Source organism: Lepidochelys kempii, chromosome 4 (assembly GCF_965140285.1).
Source record: "Lepidochelys kempii isolate rLepKem1 chromosome 4, rLepKem1.hap1, whole genome shotgun sequence".
NCBI lineage: Eukaryota > Metazoa > Chordata > Testudines > Cheloniidae > Lepidochelys > Lepidochelys kempii.
In genome coordinates this window covers 71476726-71497125 of record NC_136383.1, presented here as the reverse complement: position 1 = coordinate 71497125, position 20400 = coordinate 71476726, and the positions used below count along the sequence as shown (strand labels likewise).

The following is a 20400-nucleotide window of genomic DNA, read 5'->3' as shown; positions in this document are numbered from 1 at the left end:
ACATGCTTGAATATCCATGTTTTTAGGGTCTTATTTCTCAAGTTCAGAATGGAAGAGGCTTGTGGGTGACCCTATGCACTAGGTCAGTATTTCTCAAACTTTATTGCCTCGGGGCCTCCTAACAAAAATTACTACACGACCCCAGGAGGAGGACCAAAGACCAAGCCACAGGCGGGAGGGCATGTAACGTTAGGTCTGGGTGGTGGGGCTTGGGCTTCAGACTTGCTGAGACCCAGGCAAACCACCCTTGGTGACCCTGCTGGGGAGCAGGGTCAGGCACTTGCCCTGCTCTAGCTGCCTGGCACTCCCCCACCCCCACCTCTCAATTCCGTTTGTGAGCACTATCTTCTGGCATGCAGAACCACACACACTGCACGTGCGACTTAACCATGCTGTTTCTGGAGTCAGAACCCCACCCCAAGCAGTAGCTCCCCCCCACCATGCGGCAGCACGCCCCATCCCCTCAGTGTCTCCTACGGCTCTACTCTCAAGAGCCTCGAAACCAGCCAGTGGTATGGCCCCCTGGGAGTCCCTGGTACTGCCCCTAGAGGCCCACACCCCATGTGTCCCCCACCTCCCTAACATTCCTTAACCCCCCCATGGTACACCCCATAGAGTCCCCCTCCCCCACCAGGTATTCATGCCTGCCCTACAATTTCCATACCCAGATGTGGCCCTCAGGCCAAAAAGTTTGCCCACCCCTGGCAAAGAGTGTACACTTACCAAGTTTGTGGACAATATCAAGCTGTGAGGGGTTGCAAGTGCTTTGGAGGATAGGATTAAAATTCAAAATCATCTGGACAAACTGGAGAAATGGTCTGAATAGGATGAAATTCAATAAGGACATATGCAAAGTACTCCACTTAATCAGTTGCACACATACAAAATGGGAAATGACTGCCTAGGAAGGAGTACTGCGGAAAGGGATCTGGGGGGTCATAGTGGACCACAAACTAAATATGAGCCAACAGCATAACGCTGTTGCAAAAAAACCAACCAACCAACCATCATTCTAGGATGTATTAGCAGGAGTGTTGTAAGCAAGAATTCATGCTGATTAGGCCTCAACTAGAGTATTGGGTCCAATTCTGAGCGCCACATTTCAGGAAAGATGTGGAAAAATTGGACAGTCCAGAGCAGAGCAACAAAAAGATTAAAGGGCTAGAAAACTGAGGAAAGGTTGAAAAAATTGGGTTTGTTTAGTGTGGAAAAGAGAAGACTGAGAGGGGACATAACAGTTGTCAAGTACATAAAAGGTTGTTAAAAGAGAAGGGAGAAAACCTGTTCTTAACCACTGAGGATAGGACAAGAAGCAATGAGCTTAAATTGTAGCAAGGGAGGTTTAGGCTGGACATTAGGAAAAACTTCTTAATTATCAGGGTGGTTAAGGACTGGAATAAATTGCCTAGGGAGGTTGTGGAATCTCCATCATTGGAGATTTTTAAGCTTAGATAAACACCTGTCAGGAATGGTCTAGATAATAGTCCTGCCATGAGTGTAGGGGACTGGACTAGAGAACCTCTTGAGGTCCCTTTCAGTCCTATAATTACCTACTATTGACCACATGACAAAAGCAGTGCCCCATCTCTCATGAAGACCTTGATAGGAATGGAAAATATTCTAGGGAACATGGTTTTCCTAACCTCAAAAATCCACTTCACTCTGGTTTCCTGTCCTAATCCTTTAGCAGACTCCGTTTTGCTGCTGTGCTGGATTTATACTTCCCCACACATGGGGCATTAATGTTCTGTGGCCTCCAGTCTGTCCTGTCCCTCCCCAACCCATGATCATAAGGCCTTAACTATTCTTCCAGATTCCATTCAAACCATCAATTACAGGGGGAGGGTGACAGCATTTATTCATTTTTGGTTGTGTGTTAAAAAGCATATGCCTAATCACACTGTCTTGCAAACTGCTGTGTACTCAGAGTTCAGGGTTGGGTTAGTGGTCCAAATTGGAGGTTGTTTGAAAGTCTGGTTGACATAGCAAAGACTTGGAGAAAAAACTCTTATTGTAAGCATCCCTTTGTATTTTCATATCCAGCTGCACATGCCATTTTGTCTTGAAGGGGGTTCCTCACTAGCCTGGTGCTGTGTGTAGCATCTTTACACTTCAGGCCCACACTGAGATTATGAGGGCTCCTGGATATATTTTCAGAGGAGCAGCTGGTGCTGTTCTTGGTTCTGAAGATAGCCAAGTTGGGGTGGATGGCGTAGAAAAGGTAGGTAGCAGTTGCAGGAATATGACTGTAAATGGGGAAAAGAACCAGTGGGTTGATTCTGGAACTCACCAGTTCTGACACTTTCTTGGCACCCCATATGTAAAATGTAAAAGCCTGCCTTGAAGCAGGGTGGTTTAGGGAACTACTTGATGTCAGAGGCTTTCAGTCCCAAGGAAACCTGCTCCCAGCTGGTACAGTAATTCTACAAGTGTCATAGGCTTCCTAGGACGAGGGGAAGCTTGAACACAATGCTGTTGGTGTCTGAACTCCTTCAGATCTGTTTCTGTGTCCTTTGCCAGACTGACTGATGGTGAGGGTGTTAGCTTCACATTCTTCTATCTTTAAAAAAATAAGATGAGGTCCTAGAGAGGCAGCAGCATTGGAAGCAGCAGTTTTTAAATTGGTATCCTCATTTCTTGTCCAATCAGCTCAGGATAGGGGAATACAATCTCTAGTTGTGCCATACAGGCAGCTAGAAGACTTGGCCTTTACTTCAGTGACAATGGGCACCTGAATAAAAGTAAAATAGAATCCTCTACTTTTAAATACTTTTAAGTATATAGCACTCAAAGTTGTCTGAATCAATTTAGATTTGGGGGAAAAGTTCCTACAATGATATTAAAGAATTAGTTCATATGCAGAAGTATAACAAACCCACAAGTTAAAATATTTGATTTATTTTCCTCACCTAGAAAACAAACCACCCAGCATTAAGATGCACATCGTCTTCCCAAATTTATCCTAATAAAACTTTTGAAGATTTATACAATTTCTACAGAAACATACAGTGTATCAAAATCTGCATAAATCAAATTTATAAAATGTGTAGAAATGCATAGTGATATTATCATCAGTTTACAAAGCAAGATATGGGAAAAAAAATTTCCCCAAGCAGGCTACAATAGGAAAAGTCATTACAGCAACAGCTTCTGATGTTTTCATGTTTTGTAGTTTGCAGTTTCAGATACAGATTCATATGCACATACAGTATCTTTTAATGAATTGCACAAAATACCCATTTAAAATACACACCTTCACGATTTATATGCCACCTTTCTTTCACTGATGCATAGTAACATGATTAATCTACCCAACACAAAAAATGGAGTCAGTTTTCACACACACAAATAATAAAGTTACCTATACTCTTATTCTCCTTTTTCCAGTTTTTCCCTCCTTTATTTTCTAATTTTATTTTTCACACCTTTTAAAGGACAGCTGAGAAGTTTAAAGAAGCCAGAGATCCCAAATCATTGCCAAAATATGCATAGATAGATATCTAAAGGCAGAATTTGACCTTTATAAAGCTGTGATACATAACCCTTACTAACTTAAATGGAAGTTACACGCAATGCTAATCTGCATTTGAGGGTAGAATTTGGTTCTAAAACAAATACTTTCAAGGTCTGATCCTGTGAGGTGCAAAGGGCTCAACTCCTAGTAAGTCAAGGCAACTCATGATGTTAATAGTCTCAGAGTCTGGATCTAAAACTAGTTGATAGTGCCCCTTTAAAGTCTACCCCTGTATGTTAATTAGTTTGAATTTTTTTTTTTTAACTTAAAGTTTTAGTTCACCTCCAGGTGAATTCAATTTATATTAACAATGTCACAAAATCCTTGACCATTCTTAATTTTATACATTGCTTTAGCTTTAAAATACATCAGAGGTTTGTACGGCATGATAAAACAAAGAAGTTAGTGTTTGTAAGTTCTTAGCTGTAATTCAGAGCGCTCTCTTCATCAGATATATCACGGAACGCTTTCAGGTTCAGTTTCTTTTGGCTTTTTTTTAATACTGAAAATAAAATAAATGTTTAATTGCTTTAGTGCTGTCTCAGACTATGTCTACACTCTGGATCTTACAGCAGCACAGCTGTACCACTGTAGCTGCGCCGCTGTAACGCTCTCCCTGCAGCATTAATTAAACCACCCCCAACGAGCAGTTATAACTATGTTGGAGGGAGACGCTCTCCCGCTGACAGCACTGTCTACACTGGCGCTTTTGTTGGTAAAACTTACGTCAGTTGGGGTGGGGGTTTTTCACTCACCGATCCAACAAAAGCGCTAGTGTAGACAAAGCCTAATATACCAGCTGCATCCAGGTGCTACTCAGCATATTTCCAGTGAAATTACAGAACCTAGCTTCAAAAGGGACATTTTGCAATATTTTTGGGACCCCCTACAGCATTTCTGGTGTGGTCTGTACCTTTATTTGCCTTACCAATATGTAGTAAATACAGAAGTCACATTGGCAACACAAACTTGTCTTAGGTAATTACATGGGTGGTACAATTAATCCTTATCAATGACATATCAACATATCCATACCATACAGTCCATCAAATGTTTTTCGTGTAAAATATATAGAGAAATGAAAGAGGCACTAAATATGTTGAAATCTACCTTTCCAAAAAAGCAGCATGATTGTGAAAGAAGGCCACTCTGGCTAGTAACCTGTGGCAGTGCTTGGTAGGATGTAAAATTAAATAAAAAGATACAACAGGTTGATAATCACCACATTATGTGAAAGTCTGGTTACTCCAACCTTTTCAAGTGTGTGTAAAAAAACTGCCTTCAGACCCCTGAGTGAAATCCCAAAGAAGACCACAGTGCCTTTAACTTTGTTCCTATAAAACACAGATAAGAGCACATGAAACCCCTAACATCTTAAAACAAAAAGATGTAAACATCTACAAAGTTTAAGGTAAAAGCAGTTTTGTAAACATTAACTGCAGATGATAATGTTATTGTAATATCACAGTTCATCTATGTCCTTCAGCCAAGTTAGGAGATTTCAGGCTTGCAGCTGTACAAAGTTAATAGTTGCAGCAGTTTTCAGGTTATTTTCAGTCCTGCACAAATTAATGTTTCAGTAGGCCAGGTTTTTGTTTGTTTTGTCTATACACTAAGAATGTTGTTCATTTCCCATTTTTGTGTTGCTTTACCGGAGTCACATTCAGTGATAAAGACTTGGTGTAAGACCTCTGAGCGATCTAAGCACTTCCCTGAAGGAATATGGGTAAATCTATGTAGCTTCTGGAAAACAAAAGAATCAGAAATAGATTTAAAATTTTCCCCATCTAATATGTGTAGCTGTTTAAAAACAAATTACCCAGGGTCCTTGTGAAAGTATCATTTCTACATTAATAATTTTATCACTTTTTAGGCCTACATTTTCACATCTTGAAATGTTACATTATAAAAGTAAATAGATGCACTTGGTCCATTTTAAAAACCCATACTTATTCCTCATAGGAAACAGGTTAATTCTGCATAACTGATTCTAAACTATGTTTTCAATGTTTGATTTAAAAAAATCTAGGTTAGACAATTTTTTTTTATTAAAGACAAATGCTTGAAAACAAGACCTTTCCTGCTTAGGATTGCTATCTGATCTGGCTGTTTATGCTTCACCTAAACTTATAACCATAATGCCAACATCAGAGCAATTCAAATATTTGGGGTGAAAGTGAGGATTTGCCTCAGCTCTTCTCCCACATTTCCTTTTTCCAATGGTAGCAGGGAGAAGTGGGGTTATGAGATAGCTGTTGTCCCCCAGATCAACAAAAGTCAGCAAAAGACAAAGGGAATAGTCTGACCAGATCTGGCTATACTCTCTCTGGGATACCTGAGTGGCCTATAGCAGCACTGCTACCGAATCCCTATAGTCACATAACTGATTCACTACAGTGGCACAAATATTGTGACTGTTTGACCGACACAGAAACACCTCCCCAAAAATGTTGCTGTTCATGTCTGCCCTGGGCATCACATTTCTTGTACTGATTATAATTGTTATCTTTCTGCCCCAGTCCACCCCCCTCAGTGAGAATATATTTTAAAAATGGGTTGCACAGTAATTAAACACTGAAAATCTGGCTCACAAGTGCACCCAGTTTCCAGTGTTTGTTTGCTTACCCATCTTTTATCGTCTTTTATCACGTTTCTTTGAAAATAAACCCAATGTTTTGGTCCACATTCTGTGCTGTGCCTACTGGACCACTGTCTCCTAACTTCTAGTAACAGAAACACTGAAGCAAACAATTGCACAATTGGCACAGCTACTGTGGAAAGGGATTCAACTCATGTAAAAACAAAGCCTAATGAAGTGGCAAGTAACATGCTGGGCCACATTAGAATTGGTGGAGAGCAAACAAGTTATACATATATACTACAGAACAAAGTAGACACCAAAACAGTGTGTATTGATTTTTATCTAAATTCCTGGAATTTAAAGATCTTGTCTGTCTCTTCCCAACTTTTTAGCTCCATACAAACAGCTTTTTGTTATTCAGGACTTCACAGCTGTATGCAAATATTACAAAAACTTGCATGTCAGTGGAAGGCAAATGGACTTTCACCACATAATGCTTAACAAAGAATCTAGCTGCTTCAGGCAAATAGAATTCAGATACCAACAGACTAATGAGTGAATTAATAAATGCCCAACAAGCTAGATGGTAATGATTCAGAAAACAACTGGGTAATAGCAATCTGGCATTCAACCCTATTAGACCATATTATGCCCTCAAATACACAATCGAGGTGTGTGTGTGCACGTATTTAAAGGCCAAATTTCCTTATTAGTGTACTCTGTCTCTCTCTTTTTACTGGAACAAAAGTATAAGCTGACTCATTAAATATAATAGAGTATGATAAAAATGTTTTCAAAGTTAATACCTATACGAAAATACGTATTTACTTAATAACTATTACAAGCTATGAAATCAATACTTCATTTAAAAATTCAGATCTTTCACAACAGCATTACACAGCAGCCACACACATCATTTAGAAAAGATAAGACAATATTTACTCAGCGAATAGTTAGCTAACTCAAAAGAACAAAACCAAATGCTGAACAAGGCACAGGGCAACACATAAAAATAATTAAATTTAGCAGAAATAGAATTAGCATTGCTGTACTTCCCTTATCCCCTCTCAGGACTGCTGAAGAATGTAATTTAAATGGAACGCTATTTCAGTCTAGATATGCAAGGTAATCAAATTACATTATTCGAGCTGCTAAATTCACCCTAGCATCTATGCCAGCTTCTGGCAGTACAGACATTGTAGAGAACTCTCTTGGTGGGAAGGACATTAGCAGGAAGGCTGCTGTGAGCATAAGCTGTTGCAACCTTCATCGGGGTGTGCGGGCCACCACAGTGCCAAAAAGGGGGCAGCGGGAATGTGCTGATTCAGCACATACCCATGGAATCATAGGACCGGCAGGGATCTTGAGAGGTCATTTAATCCAGTCCCCTGTACTGATCGCAGGACTAAGTATTATCTAGACCACCCCTGAGCGGTGTTTGTCTAACCTGCTCTTAAAATCTCCAATGATGGAGATTCCACAACCTCCCTAGGCAATTTATTCCAGTATTTAACCACACTGACAGTTACGAAGTTTTTCCTAATATTTAACTGAAACCACCCTTGCTGCAATTTAAACCCATTGCTTCTTGTCCTATCCTCAGAGGTTAAGGAGAACAATTTTTCTCCCTCTTCCTTGGCAGCAGCTGTCCTGGTGGAACTTAAAGCTGCTTTCCTGCAGTGGAAATCCTGGGAGAGTGTCAACAAAACCCATCTTCCCTCAGAGTGAATTCCTCCCAGAAAGCAAGGGGAGAGCCTGGTACAGGAAAGTGAAATTTACATTTTGCCACACCAAGTTCAGTGAATCTGGTCCTACAGTTTTACTTCCAGATGTGTGCACAAAGTCTAACGACATGGGGTTTAAAAAACGTCTTAACAAATTGCCTACCCTTGCACCATATGCTCACATACCTTGAAGTATTGCCATTCCTTGTATTCATTCAGATTACAGTGCGTAATCATAACTTTTGATCCATCAGGTCCTTTAGTCAAACACTGGTCATACTGCATGAGTTGATTAGCTTCATTTATTCGAAAAAGCTAAAAGAAAAATTTTTGTTACTGTAAACACAAAGGGTGAACTTATAAGGTAACTGAAATGTTAGAAGCAATACTATAACGATTAATTTAAATCGTCTGGAATAGTCTTTTGAAATTATCATCACACCTACTTTTGCTTGAATAGGGGTGATTTATTTTAAGTGATGCAACATATTAGCTTTTCATTATCAGAGACTTAGCATATGAAGTACCTTCTTTCTGAGCTCAGAAAACTAAATATATGAGACTACTAAATTAAGTTAAGAACAAAGGGGATAAATGCAAAAGATGTTATCTGAGAGGCTCCTGAGAAGAGCTGGATAAATCAATCTGCAGTTTGATGGCTATATAATCACTATCTTTCAAAGAGCTGATAGCCAGTGAACTTTTGTCCTCACCAGTATTTTCAAATGAAGACAATAATAAATTTAAAAACTAAAGAGCACTGGGCCAGAGGGAAAACTACCAAACTTAAATACAAACAGATAATTTCTGCTACTTCTTAGATTGGCATTTTATTAAGGTAAGATTTTAGGACTGAAAAAGAATGATTTTTTCACAGGCTTTCTCGAGTACTGTATACTGAAAATGTATTTTCACAGGGTACTGTGCTATATTTTAAACTACAGTGACAACAGTGACATTTTTACATTAAGAGCCAACTGAACATGATTTTTGAACAGGGACATCATCCTGTATGTTACTGCACTACTGACAAAGCTTGACTGCATAGGGTTAAGTCATATATATATATATGGAAGATAACTTTTTGTTAACCTCTTCTTACCATTTTGCTTTGAGCCATTTTTCAGTTTACAGACTTCCAAAATTTAAAGTATCAAATTCAAGAAGATAAAGCTACCTGACTGCCTGAAGTAGGTTGTACATTTGTCCTTGTGGTGGTGAGATGGCAAAATTGTGAAGACGTGGGGCAAATTGTGCAATAGTCTTATTACAATTATCTATTAGGAACTAAGCTTTTTCCAGTTTAACTCAGCTTCACTTATGAATTAATTTGTATTTGATTCCTTGTTTCTGGTAGTGGAAAGCCATTTAGTGCATCAGTGCATTGCAGACCTATAACTATATCACAGTTCTGAGAAGTAATAACTAAGGCACCACAGTGGGTAAGGGGAATATTTCCTGAGTGGAAACAAATCCCAAATTCCCACCCATAAAAGCTGACACAGTTCACGACTTTTCCCCCGCATTTATTCTACTTTTTGGTAAGCACAGTAGTTTTAGGGACTTTATCAGAGAAACAGCTTTATGATTATTCATTGCATCGACTGTCTCTTTCAAACTTCTCGCCTCAAGGTTATTTACCTGATTTCCTCCCATTCTGTGGCATGGTCCAAGTTCAACAAAGCCGCCATTGGTGTGCCCCATGCTATCTATGCAGTAAGCAGTTTCAAAGCCTCTGATCTGTGGGGAGAAGGGGAAAAGGGGTTTTGCACTTTAGTTTAGACCTTGGACAAATATGATGTCCAGTGCAAAGAAGTTAAGGAATATCCTACTCATCGTCCTCCAAAACGAATAGTATACACAGATATTTGAAGCAAGACTGCAAGAAATTGGAATCAAATGAGATAAGGCTGTTAAATTATCAGGAGAAAGTTTTATGAATCCAACTGGCCATACTAATTTGAGAGCTATTGTGAGATAACAGACATAAGTATGCTAGTGAATATACTGTATGGAAGTTTGATTTCAAATTTACCATATTCATACAGAGCAGGAGCTCTTTCAGGTGTAGGCCTGGTTTCTTATGCAGTTAATCCCCCATGAAAGGATGTTCAATTCTTTATATGTTCCTAAATGGTGTGCAGCAGGGGCTTGTAATTAGGGTTGATCGGGCTTTCCACCTAGGAGAGGATCTGAGGGATGAGATAGAAGGTTGTTTTATTCAGACTTAAAACGAAATGGAGCTTGACCTGAATGTCAGAAAATTACTATGATAAAGCGTCAACATTGTAGAGTTCTGGTGTCCGCATTTTAAAAAAGATTGTGCAAAACTAGAGGGTGCAGAAAAGAACCACAAAATTATTTGAAGTACGGAGAAAATGCCGTACACATTGAGAGACTTAAAGAGCTCAATGAAAAAGAAAACGGAGAGCTTATCTGATACATTGGGGGGGGGGGGAGGAGAGGGGAAACACTGGGTACTAAATGATTCATGATTGGCAGCTAAAGTCAGTCATATACAAATGGGAAATAAGGCAAAAAACAAACAAACAGTGAAGGTGATTAACCACTGGAAAAAAATGTCTCCTTTGATATCTTCAGATCAAGACTGGATGCCTGTTTGGAAAGTATGCTTTAGTCAAACAAGTTTTTGAGCTAAATGCAGGGGTAACTGGGTGAACTGTAAGAGCCTGTCATATACATATTGTTTGACTAGTTAATTGTCACGGGATGAATGGCCAAAAATTCCCTTTTAGAGGAGTTGGGCCTAGCTTCGCATATTATAGTAGGGAGGTAGCTGAGACATATCAGCAAAGAATCAGGTGATTATAAAAAGGCAGAAAGTGACTCAGCTGGAACAGAGCTGCCAGGAGCCTGAAGGCAGTAACAGGAAGGAGAGCTAGAACTACCAGTAAGTAGTTTGACTCCTGTAGGAGGAAGCAGGGTCTGGCTGTCAGGCAAGTGGCCTGTAGAATGGAAACCTGTAGTGAATAGATAAGCCCCTACAGAACACCCCAGGTTATGGGGGAAGGGATGCTCAATGTGCTGCACTAATTTTATGTGGAAGAAATAAAACGGAAGCCCTGAGAAGAGGGTCTGCACCAGATTCTGGACATGATGTCACTTCTTCCTGGGCTGAGGGGACTGGCCAGCAGCCTAGAGTGATCTAAAGGTCTCTTCTGGCCTTAAATTCTATAAATCTATGGATATTTATCACAGCTGTCTTCCCAAACATATACAATTTATCACCAACCTTTGGAAGTCATGAACAGCAGGGATTAATGAAATTTCCAGTCAAATATTAACCCAGTTGTAGTAGAAAGAGAGAGCCTGAGTCACAAGCCCTTGTATAAAAGGTCTGAACTAAAGTAGTGGTCAAGCCTTGCTAATAGAAAGCAAAGTTAGCAAATGTCAGGCTGTGAGCAGAAGTCAGGTCCCGTTATAAAACATGCCTGCGTGCAGGTTCACAGACCCTGGCAAGAATAAGGCTGGTATTGCAAAAATATACACATTCCTGAGAAGTTCTAGGCATAGGAGACTCATGTAAACACCTTCCAAAAGGGTGGTACCAGAACACCCAGATACCAAGTAGGATGCAAACACACTCCCCAGAGCCGATACAAGGACACACTGACCCCCTCTTAAAGATAAGGTCAGGATGACAGGGTGATGAATAGAGATGTTTTGATCGATAAGCCCAATGTGTACAAGGTAAAAGGGTGGTAACTAACCATGTCACAGGGGCAATATGTAAATTGTTTGTATTGGTGTATAAAGAAGAGTCTCAGAGGGAGTGTCTTTGACTGGCCAAGGGGGGAATGGAGAATCCTGCCATTCGCTGAGCTGGTCCATTGTTACAGGCATACATGTGCTAGTGTAACTGCAGAAATTTGACCGGGGAGCTAGGACCTGGCTGGGTGCCTTTGCTACTAAACCAAGTCTTGTGGTCTTATTGGGAAGTTCGATCGGAGCCTGCTGTATGGGCTATCTGGCCAGAGCCAATGCAGCACGCAGAGAGAACACACATGCAGCCAATGACTAACTACATCAGTGTCGTGGTTGTTCACCAGCATTCTAGTCTAGTGATTCCACAAACAAGGAGGGAGAACCTACCTGAAAGTTAGGGTGTTTTAAACAGCTGGAAATTAGTGAAGGATTTACATGAACACTAGCCCAAGAGGCTACAATAAAAAGCAGCCATCCACTTAGTGAAGGAATCCTTTAAATGTGAGAAAAATAGGATTGGAAAGAACCTTGTATCCAAGTAGCAGAGTCAAAAATGTTTTTGGCCACCCAGAAATACAGTTGAGGCAATAAGAAAAGGAGGACTTGTGGCATCCGATGAAGTGAGCTGTAGCTCAAGAAAGCCTACGCTCAAATAAATTTGTTAGTCTCTAAGGTGCCACAAGTACTCCTTTTCTTTTTGTGAATACAGACTAACATGGCTGCTACTCTGAAACCTGTCATTAATTGAGGCAATGTTATTAAAAGTGAAACAAAGGAGCATTAAAATACTGTAAACATTGTGTAATGACTGCTGGCCATCAATTAAGAGAGATCAAAAACATTTCAGAGAAGCCTGAGGACATAGCACTCTGATTGATGTCACACTACTTCAAGCTTCCTTGTCACTTCATCCAAGTCCCAGGGGCTGCTGGCTTCAATTCCTTTTTTCAGGGATGCTCTCTGTCAGGTGTCCCTCATTGCCTTCTTTTTTCCAGACACTATCACAGTGACTCTCACAGCTCAGTCAGGAGCTAGATGTTGACACATTTTCCCCACCTTAGGTGGACTTTGGAACAGTTCTATAGCTGATCCACTAATGTACTGCTTTGTATTAACTCTTGGGCAAGAGATTTGCCTTGATGGAGATGGTCTTATTTCCCCGGGCTTCCAGATGCAGGACTGTTTGTCCATCTTCATATGCACTTTGTACAAACAATTTCAAAGGCCTCATAATAGACCCTGACAGATTCCCAACATGCCTGTTGTGCACTGGACAACTCTGTACTCCACCACTGCTCTCTTGAAGTCACATAAGTAGACCCTTCATACCCATAGAAGAGGAAGTTCTTTAAACTACTCCCTTGCACATCTAATGGATTATCCAATTGACTAAGAAGTAGGATGGAACTCAGGGCTTATTCTGCCAGTTAGAACATTCACTATCTCTGCCTCCAGGTTCTGCAGAAGTGGGTTCAGTGTACTCATGGAGGAGACAGGGCAGGGCTTCTGGGTGACTAATAAACAATCTTCGTAAGCCAAGGCATTTCCCTGGCTGAACAGGGAATCCTACAAAGGAGTATGTAAAAAACCCAACTAGGATTGTCTGTGAAAGAGCATTCAATTCCTGTAAATCTGTGAAAGAGCATTCAATTCCTGTAAATCACATGCTGAATTTAAACCCTGCCAAGTAGTTTTTCTTGCAATTAAATGAGAATGCTGAATCTGTGATGTCCCAGTAATTTTAACAGCCTTCAAAGTCACATTCAAATGCAAATATCTTGATTATTCTGAATGAGTAATTGTCTCCAGATATGCCTTCTCTACATACACCAGTGTTCTTCATTGCAAGGCCTGCGAGCCAGTGGCAGCTCCCTAAGTTCTCTCGAAGCTGCGCAGCCGCACAGCAGGCTGTAAATACCTGTGCAGCAGCTCGAAAGGGCCGCACAGCAGAGACTTGGAGAGGAGAGAGGTTGGGGATGTGTGGGAACTGGGCAGGGAAGCAAGTTGGGGCTTGCAGGGCTCCTGTGGGGCTCTCCCCTGGCCCTGGAGCTCCCTGCTGCTGACAGGGGAGAGAGAGTGCCCCTTTCCCCCGTTGCTCCTGTGCTGCCGGCCGGCAGAGGGGAGAGAGGGCCCCTTCTCCTGGAGCTACTGTGCTGCCTGCCGGCAGGGGAGAGAAACATCCCTTCCTCAGAGCTAGCTGCTGCTGGCAGGGAGAGGGCTGGGGTGAGTTCTTGGACCCCAACCCCGGGGCAGCCTGCCTGCATTCCAAACTCCTCATCCCCGGCACCAGCCCAGAGCCCAGCACCCCCAGCCAGAGCCCTCACCCATGCCCCGCATCCCACCCCTCTGACCCAGCCCTGAGCCCTCTCCTGCACCTGAACCCCTCACCCCCATCCCCACCCTGTAGCCCTCACCCCCGCATGCCAACCATCTGCCCCAGCCCTGAGCCCCCTCCCACACCCCAAAACCCTCATCCACCCTAGAGCCCTCACCTCTGCACTCCACCCTCTGCCCTACCCTGGGCCATCTCTCACACTTCAACCCCACCCCGTGTGGCTTTCACATTGAAGTTTTTTTTGCCAAAGCGGCCCCTACTTCAAAAATAGTGAAGAGCACTGAACACCATATTGTGATTCCAAGTTTCTTCTCAAAATACATTCTTACTCTGAAAGGAGGACTCGGGATTATAAACATCAATGAAGAAGAGTAGACACAGACAAAAGAATTCTCAACAAAAATGTAGAACTAATAAAAAACACACGTTAAAACATCATGACTTGGTTGCTTACTGTTGCATTTGATCTCCTGTCCTTACTCTATAAATACAGTACTTTCATACCTGTCTGTCAGGTGTTATCCAGACTTGCTATTTAGTGTCATGGTTACTGGGTAAATTGTGCCTTAGAACACTAACTCCTTCGCACATTCACCCCAGGGAGACAGGCTTTGCTACCTTCCTCCCCTCTTGGTGGAACCATGTGGTTCTGCCACTTTTTAGACTGGATCTCTGGGCTGCAGCCTCCCTATTTATCAAATGAGTCAACCTGACAGGCTCCAGTGGGTTTAGCACCTGCAAGCTCATTATCTCTGGAGACCTGTGACCAGCAGCTAGTTAAAGTGACTCAAAAAGTAGCTTATTCAAAACAAAGTAGTATGATTTGCCAAAAGGAACACAACATCTAAGAAAATGGGTTAAACAACTAAATGTTGCATACACATATTAGTCTGCCTAGGATTACTCTCTCTATCCATAGCTTGGGTAGGTCCAGTTTATTACCATCTCTGGAGAGCCAGCCTGCCTGCTGCACTTCGGCAAGTCTGTCTGCCAGAAACTCATATCTAGCCATGGCTGCTGACAGCCCACTCATCTCCCCGCCGCCCCTTCTTCTCTAGGAAAGCATCTTGAAGGTTTAGGATCCTCTATGATCTTAGTCTTTTAGCCTTGAGAAGAGTAAAACATGCCAACCAGGTTGGAGCCAGGCAGAGGCATTCCCCCAATTAATAGCTCCACCCATTGTTCCCTTAAGGAGCCATATCTTTGTCATTGTATTGTTTTGTTTGCATGCCACTTAACAGCCTCCTTGGATTTAACTCCTGACACTCGGGCAGGATAATATTAAACAAACTGAGGTGATGCCATACTTGTAAAAAAATAATATACATATCTCCCTCATTTTCCACATTTATAAACAGTAACCAAAATAGTTCTTTGTTTTCTGTTTAAATATTAAAATATTTATCATGTACAAGAAGTTACAGAGTTCATTGTGGACTCCCAACTTTAAAAACCTATCGCATGTGCTGATTTTAGATACATTTACTGTACATACCTCTCCCCAGTCCACATTTTTAGACGGTAAGGGATAGTGTGAGGTTATATCATAGGCTATTTCTTCCATAAACCATTTAAAACTTTTGCAGTTGTGATCTTCACGGAACTTTTTCAGCTCAGATACATCCCCATATGGTAGTGCTTTTGTCTCTGGACGACTGGCATAGAAGTAATCTTTGTACTCATCCCACCAAACTTCCACCACTCTGACATAGTTCTGTATGGGGGGGGAAAAAAACATCACTACTGCAAAACAGAACCCATACCCAGAACCCATACCCATCACTACTGCAAAACAGAACCCATGTATGTATGAGGAATTTAATCCCACATATTTAAGAATTCTTATAAACATGTTAATACATGCGTTATACGCACCCAACTTGCCACCTTTAACAGAAGATACAGCACAAAAGTAGCCTTTTTATATATTTTTGGGGTAAGACTAGCATAAGTAAGTGAGCTTAGTGAGGGTACAAGTACTCCTCGTTCTTTTTGCTGATACAGACTAACCCGGCTACCACTCTGAAACCTTAGTGAAGGTTGTAATTATAACTAAGTCTGGGGAATTCTCTTTTTGAAGAAAAAGATACCTTAGTTATGAATAGAATGAAAACAGTGCTGTTCATTTGACTGCAATACTCTAGAAAATGTGATGTGTCATCTGCAGTTTATTTTCACCTTCTACGCTTCCTAGCATTAAAACAGAGAGTGACACCTATTAACCCCCAACTGGATACCACAAGTGATTTGGATTTTAGGGCTTTGTCAACACTACAGATGCCACTGCAGCACAGCTGTGTCACTGCAGTGCTGTAGTGCAGACACTTGCTACAGCAACACAAGGGCTTTTTTCTGTCATTGTAGTTAATCCCCCCATCTAACCTCTTGGGAGCAGATAGGGTGACAGAAGAATTCTTCCATTGAATTAGTTGTGTCTATACTGGAACATAGGTTGGCTTAATGACATCTCTTGGGGCATAAATTTTTCAACCTGAGTTTTAAGTGTGGATCAGGCCTTAAACAGTTCAACTGATACACAAGAAAGATTCCATCTCTTCTCCCATGCCTGCATTGGCTCGGCAGTACTAACAGGAATTACGATTATAAACATATATATATATATATATATGAAAATAAAAAGTGTAAAATGATCTTTAACTTCACACAATCTTATCACACGCGGTCTTATTCCCCCCTTCCCCAGTCTTCATTTTCTTCCTTGGAGTAAGCTGTCAAGGAACCTGTTATGTGAAGTGTCTAGCACACATTTTTATATGGACCTCATCACTGTAGTATTTGAATGCATCTGTCACAGATGGTTCTCTCTTTCTTTCAGCATGGTACAGACAATGTTAACAATATGCAATTAAAACATTCTTGTCATTGAAGTAAGCAGATATGACTGAATACACAAGGGAGTAGAGACCTGTTTAGTAAGAAGGTACCAGTTTTACCTTGTCACTTTCAGAATAGAACTGCACTTTAAACTAGAACAGAATATTATTATAGCACAGGAATGCATCACACAGTATTTATGAGGATGGTAGTGGTGTATATTTTACTCAATAGGAAGAAAATGATTCCTGATGAGGAATTTTCATATAAACAAGTGCTTCAAGGACTTACTGACTATTCTTAAAGAAAAATGAGGGTTCTTTAAATAGAGAGAGTACGGTCACTTACAGTAACTTGATTTCTTCAAGATATTTTGTCCTGTGGCCATGTGCCTGTGCCCTCTTGACCAGAGAATGTAAAATGGTGTCTGCAGGCTCACATCTGCTCATAGCAGCGCCTGTGGCTTCCAAACAATGGCATATAAGGAGGCATGGACCTACTGTCACTCAGTTCCTTCTTGACTGTGAAGCCGAGCCTCCAGTGCTGAGAGGAAGGAGGACAGGACGTGAAGCATCCATAGGAACAAAACATCTCTAAGGACTCCAGTTACTGTAAAATAAGTAACATCTCCTCCTTTAAGTATGTATGTTCCACTGTAGGAGACTCCCAAGCAGTAACTCAGCCAGGAAGTCAGTGCTGAAGAGGCAAGTCCAAAATGTTTCAGAGGACTGCATCACCATCACCACAGGTAGTATAATCTCTGGAAGCAGGTAAAATGGTGTAATACTTGGCGAAGGTATGAATGGAAGGCCAAGTTGCTGTACTACAAATTTCTGTTATGGGAACATCCTTCAGCAGAGTACAGATGTGGACTGAGCTCCAGTGGAACATGCTGTCACTCTATGAAGGAACTAACTGCATCCTCACCGATTCATAGCAGGTTAAGATGCAACCCAAAACCCACTTAGTCTTTGAGTGGAAAGAGGTTGTTCTTCATCCCCTCTGCAAATGACACACATAGTTTAGGATGATCTTAATCCTGTCAAGGTAGAAGATGAGGGTCCTTCTGATGTCTAGTCTACGTTAACTGGTTCACTCCTCTGGAGGTATGAGGTTTTTGGGTAGAACACAGGCAGGTGTATCTCTTGCTTAATGTGGTACTCCAAAGAGACCCTCAGGAGGAAGCGAGGAGGGGGATGTAGTGTAACCTCATCTTTATAAAAGGTGGTATATAGTGGGTCAACCATAAGAGCACTGAGCTCTCCCATTCACTGCCTGAAGTGATGGCTATGAGGAATGAAGACTTGGAGATGTGGAGAGAAACAGACCACCACTGGTTCAAAATGGAGGTTTCCTCAGGGGACTGAGAACCAATCTGAAGTCCTATTGGGGAGCTGGGTTCCGTACAGGGGGGAAACAAATTGCATACGCCCTTGAGGAATGTAGCTGTAGTAGGGTGGACGAAGTCTGAGAAGCCTTCAACAGATGAATGGATGGCTGTTACAGCGGTCAAATGTACCCCGATTAACAGACTGTGCATCATTGACAGACTGTGCATCTTTAAATCCAACAGGTAGTCCAGGATTTGGAGAGCAGAACCTCTGAGGCTTGGGAAGAGCAAAGGGGAACACCAGAAGTGGAAGCATTTCCACTTCTGAAAATGTTTTGTGAGTACTAGGTTTCCTGCTTGATAGGAGAACTGACTGGACCTCACCTGAACAGGTTAGCTCCATGCTCAAGAACCATCCAGGAACCATGCTCTCAGCTTCAAGGAGGAGGGGTTGGGATGGATCAGGGTCCCTGAGTTCTGTGTCAGGAGATCCTTCTCGATAGGAAGACAGAGAGGTGTTGTCACAGAGGTGGAGGAGGTTCAAATACCACACTTGTCTTGGTGCTGTGCTATGAAAAGAACCCTTGCTCTTTCCTGACATGGTTTGAGTAAGGGCTTGAGCATTAGAGGTAGAGGCAGATAAGCATACAATAGGGGATGGGGCCACAGCATTATGAGGGCATCTCCCAATGAGTGGCAGCTGTATCCTCCCTTGGAGCAGAAAAGGTGGCTTTTTGTGTTGTTTGGGGTGGCAAAGAGGTCTGCTTCTTGGAAGCCCCAAATCTGGCACATACTGTGGAAGACAGAATCGTTGAGCTCCCATTTGTGATCCTGAAGGAAATGTCTGCTCAGGGAGTCTGCAACTGTATTCTGGAGGCCTAGAAGATAGACAGTGGAGATCTCTATCTGATGGGAAATGCACTGGTTCTATAGCCTTAATGAATCTAAGCATAAGGACTAGAATCTTGCTCTGCCCCATCAGTTGATAATATAGTGCTGCTCTTTTGTCCAGCGTTACACGGATGGAATGACCCTGTATGGGGTGAAGGAAGTATTGGTGAGTGTAACTAACTGCTGTCAGCTTCAGAATGTTGATGTGGAGCATAACCTCTTATGCAGACCACTTGTCCTGGACTGTGGCCCCTTGGAAGTGAGCTTCCCATCTAAGAAGTATCTATTGTATCTGTGAGGGATGTGAGAATGGGGTTCCCATGCAGAACTTCAGTGTTTCCTTCCACCACCTAAGTCCAGAACTTTGAGGTATTGTGATGCGCTTGGAAAGACTGTCTGTTTGGGGTGTACCTGGACCGTAGCCATGTCTGAAGGCACGTGAGGAGAAGTCTCGCATGAGGCACAACAGACATGGAGGCTGCCATGTAGCCCATGAGTTATAGCAAGTTCTTGCAGTTGTTTGTGAGCTGTATTGTATTATTGAGATTAGAATGGACAAAGTGGAGACTCTCTCTTTGGCTGTGGCAGTTAGGGAATCTAGAGTGACTCAAATGAAGTCAATTCTTTAGATTAGGGTCAGTGTGGACTTCCTTATATTGATGAGAAGGCCCAGAGAGTGAAACAGGGCTAGAGCCCTGGAGGTTGCAACCTGGACCTCTAGAAATGATCAACCCCTGAGGAGCCAATCGTCCAAGTAAGGGAATACTGCTATGCTCCACTGAGGCAGATGGACTATCTGCCGAGAGAAACTTTGTAAAGACCCTTGGGACTGTGGAGAGCTGAAGGGAATGACTGTATTGGTAGTGTTCTGAGCTTAATTTGAAGCGTAGGAAATGTTTTTGGGATTAGTGGGTAAGTACATGAAAGTAGGCTTCCTGGAGGTCAAAGGCAACAAACCAGTTTCCTGGATATAGGGATAGGATTACAGTGGCTAGCATCACAATCCTGAAGTGCTGTGAAAGGATACAGGTGTTCACATTTCTTAAGTCAAGGATTCTGCCCCTCTTGGGAACTAAGAAATAGTTGGAACAGAACATCTTCTGATGAGCTCTGTGGGGACTGGCTCAATTACCTGCAGAAGAAAGAAAGACTGGATGTCTTGTTTCAAGAGATCTTTCTAAGAGGGGTCCCTGAAGAGGGATGGAGAAGACAGGTGGTGGGGGATGGTGTGGAAATGGATGGAGTATCTGTGATACTGGTAAACCTGGTACCAGCACTTGCCAAGTCTGTAGACTTCAGCTGAACACTAACAATTTCGTAGCTGGAAACCACACCAGCTCATGTATATTTTAATATTGTTCAAGATGTTAAGATTTGTAACAATGTGTTTAGACTCTAAACCTATAAAATGCTTGTTAGTTGCTGCATGCCTTAATCTTACTTATAATGTCTGTATTCCATGCT

At 41.9% G+C, this 20400-nt stretch overlaps 1 protein-coding gene across 3 annotated transcripts in view; it reads right to left on the bottom strand.

The window, feature by feature from the left end:
* Window positions 1-2882: 2882 nt before the first annotated feature.
* GALNT7 (polypeptide N-acetylgalactosaminyltransferase 7) overlaps window positions 2883-20400 on the bottom strand; it is a 111809-nt gene continuing 94291 nt past the window's right edge. For all 3 annotated transcript variants that reach the window (XM_073341645.2, XM_073341644.2, XM_073341646.1), the window contains 4 exons: window positions 15376-15594; window positions 9461-9559; window positions 8006-8134; window positions 2883-5257 (listed from right to left, as the gene is read on the bottom strand). In XM_073341645.2, coding sequence (XP_073197746.1) covers window positions 5120-5257; window positions 8006-8134; window positions 9461-9559; window positions 15376-15594 — 585 coding nt within the window. In that variant the 3' untranslated portion in view covers window positions 2883-5119. The remainder of the gene's footprint in view (window positions 5258-8005; window positions 8135-9460; window positions 9560-15375; window positions 15595-20400) is intronic.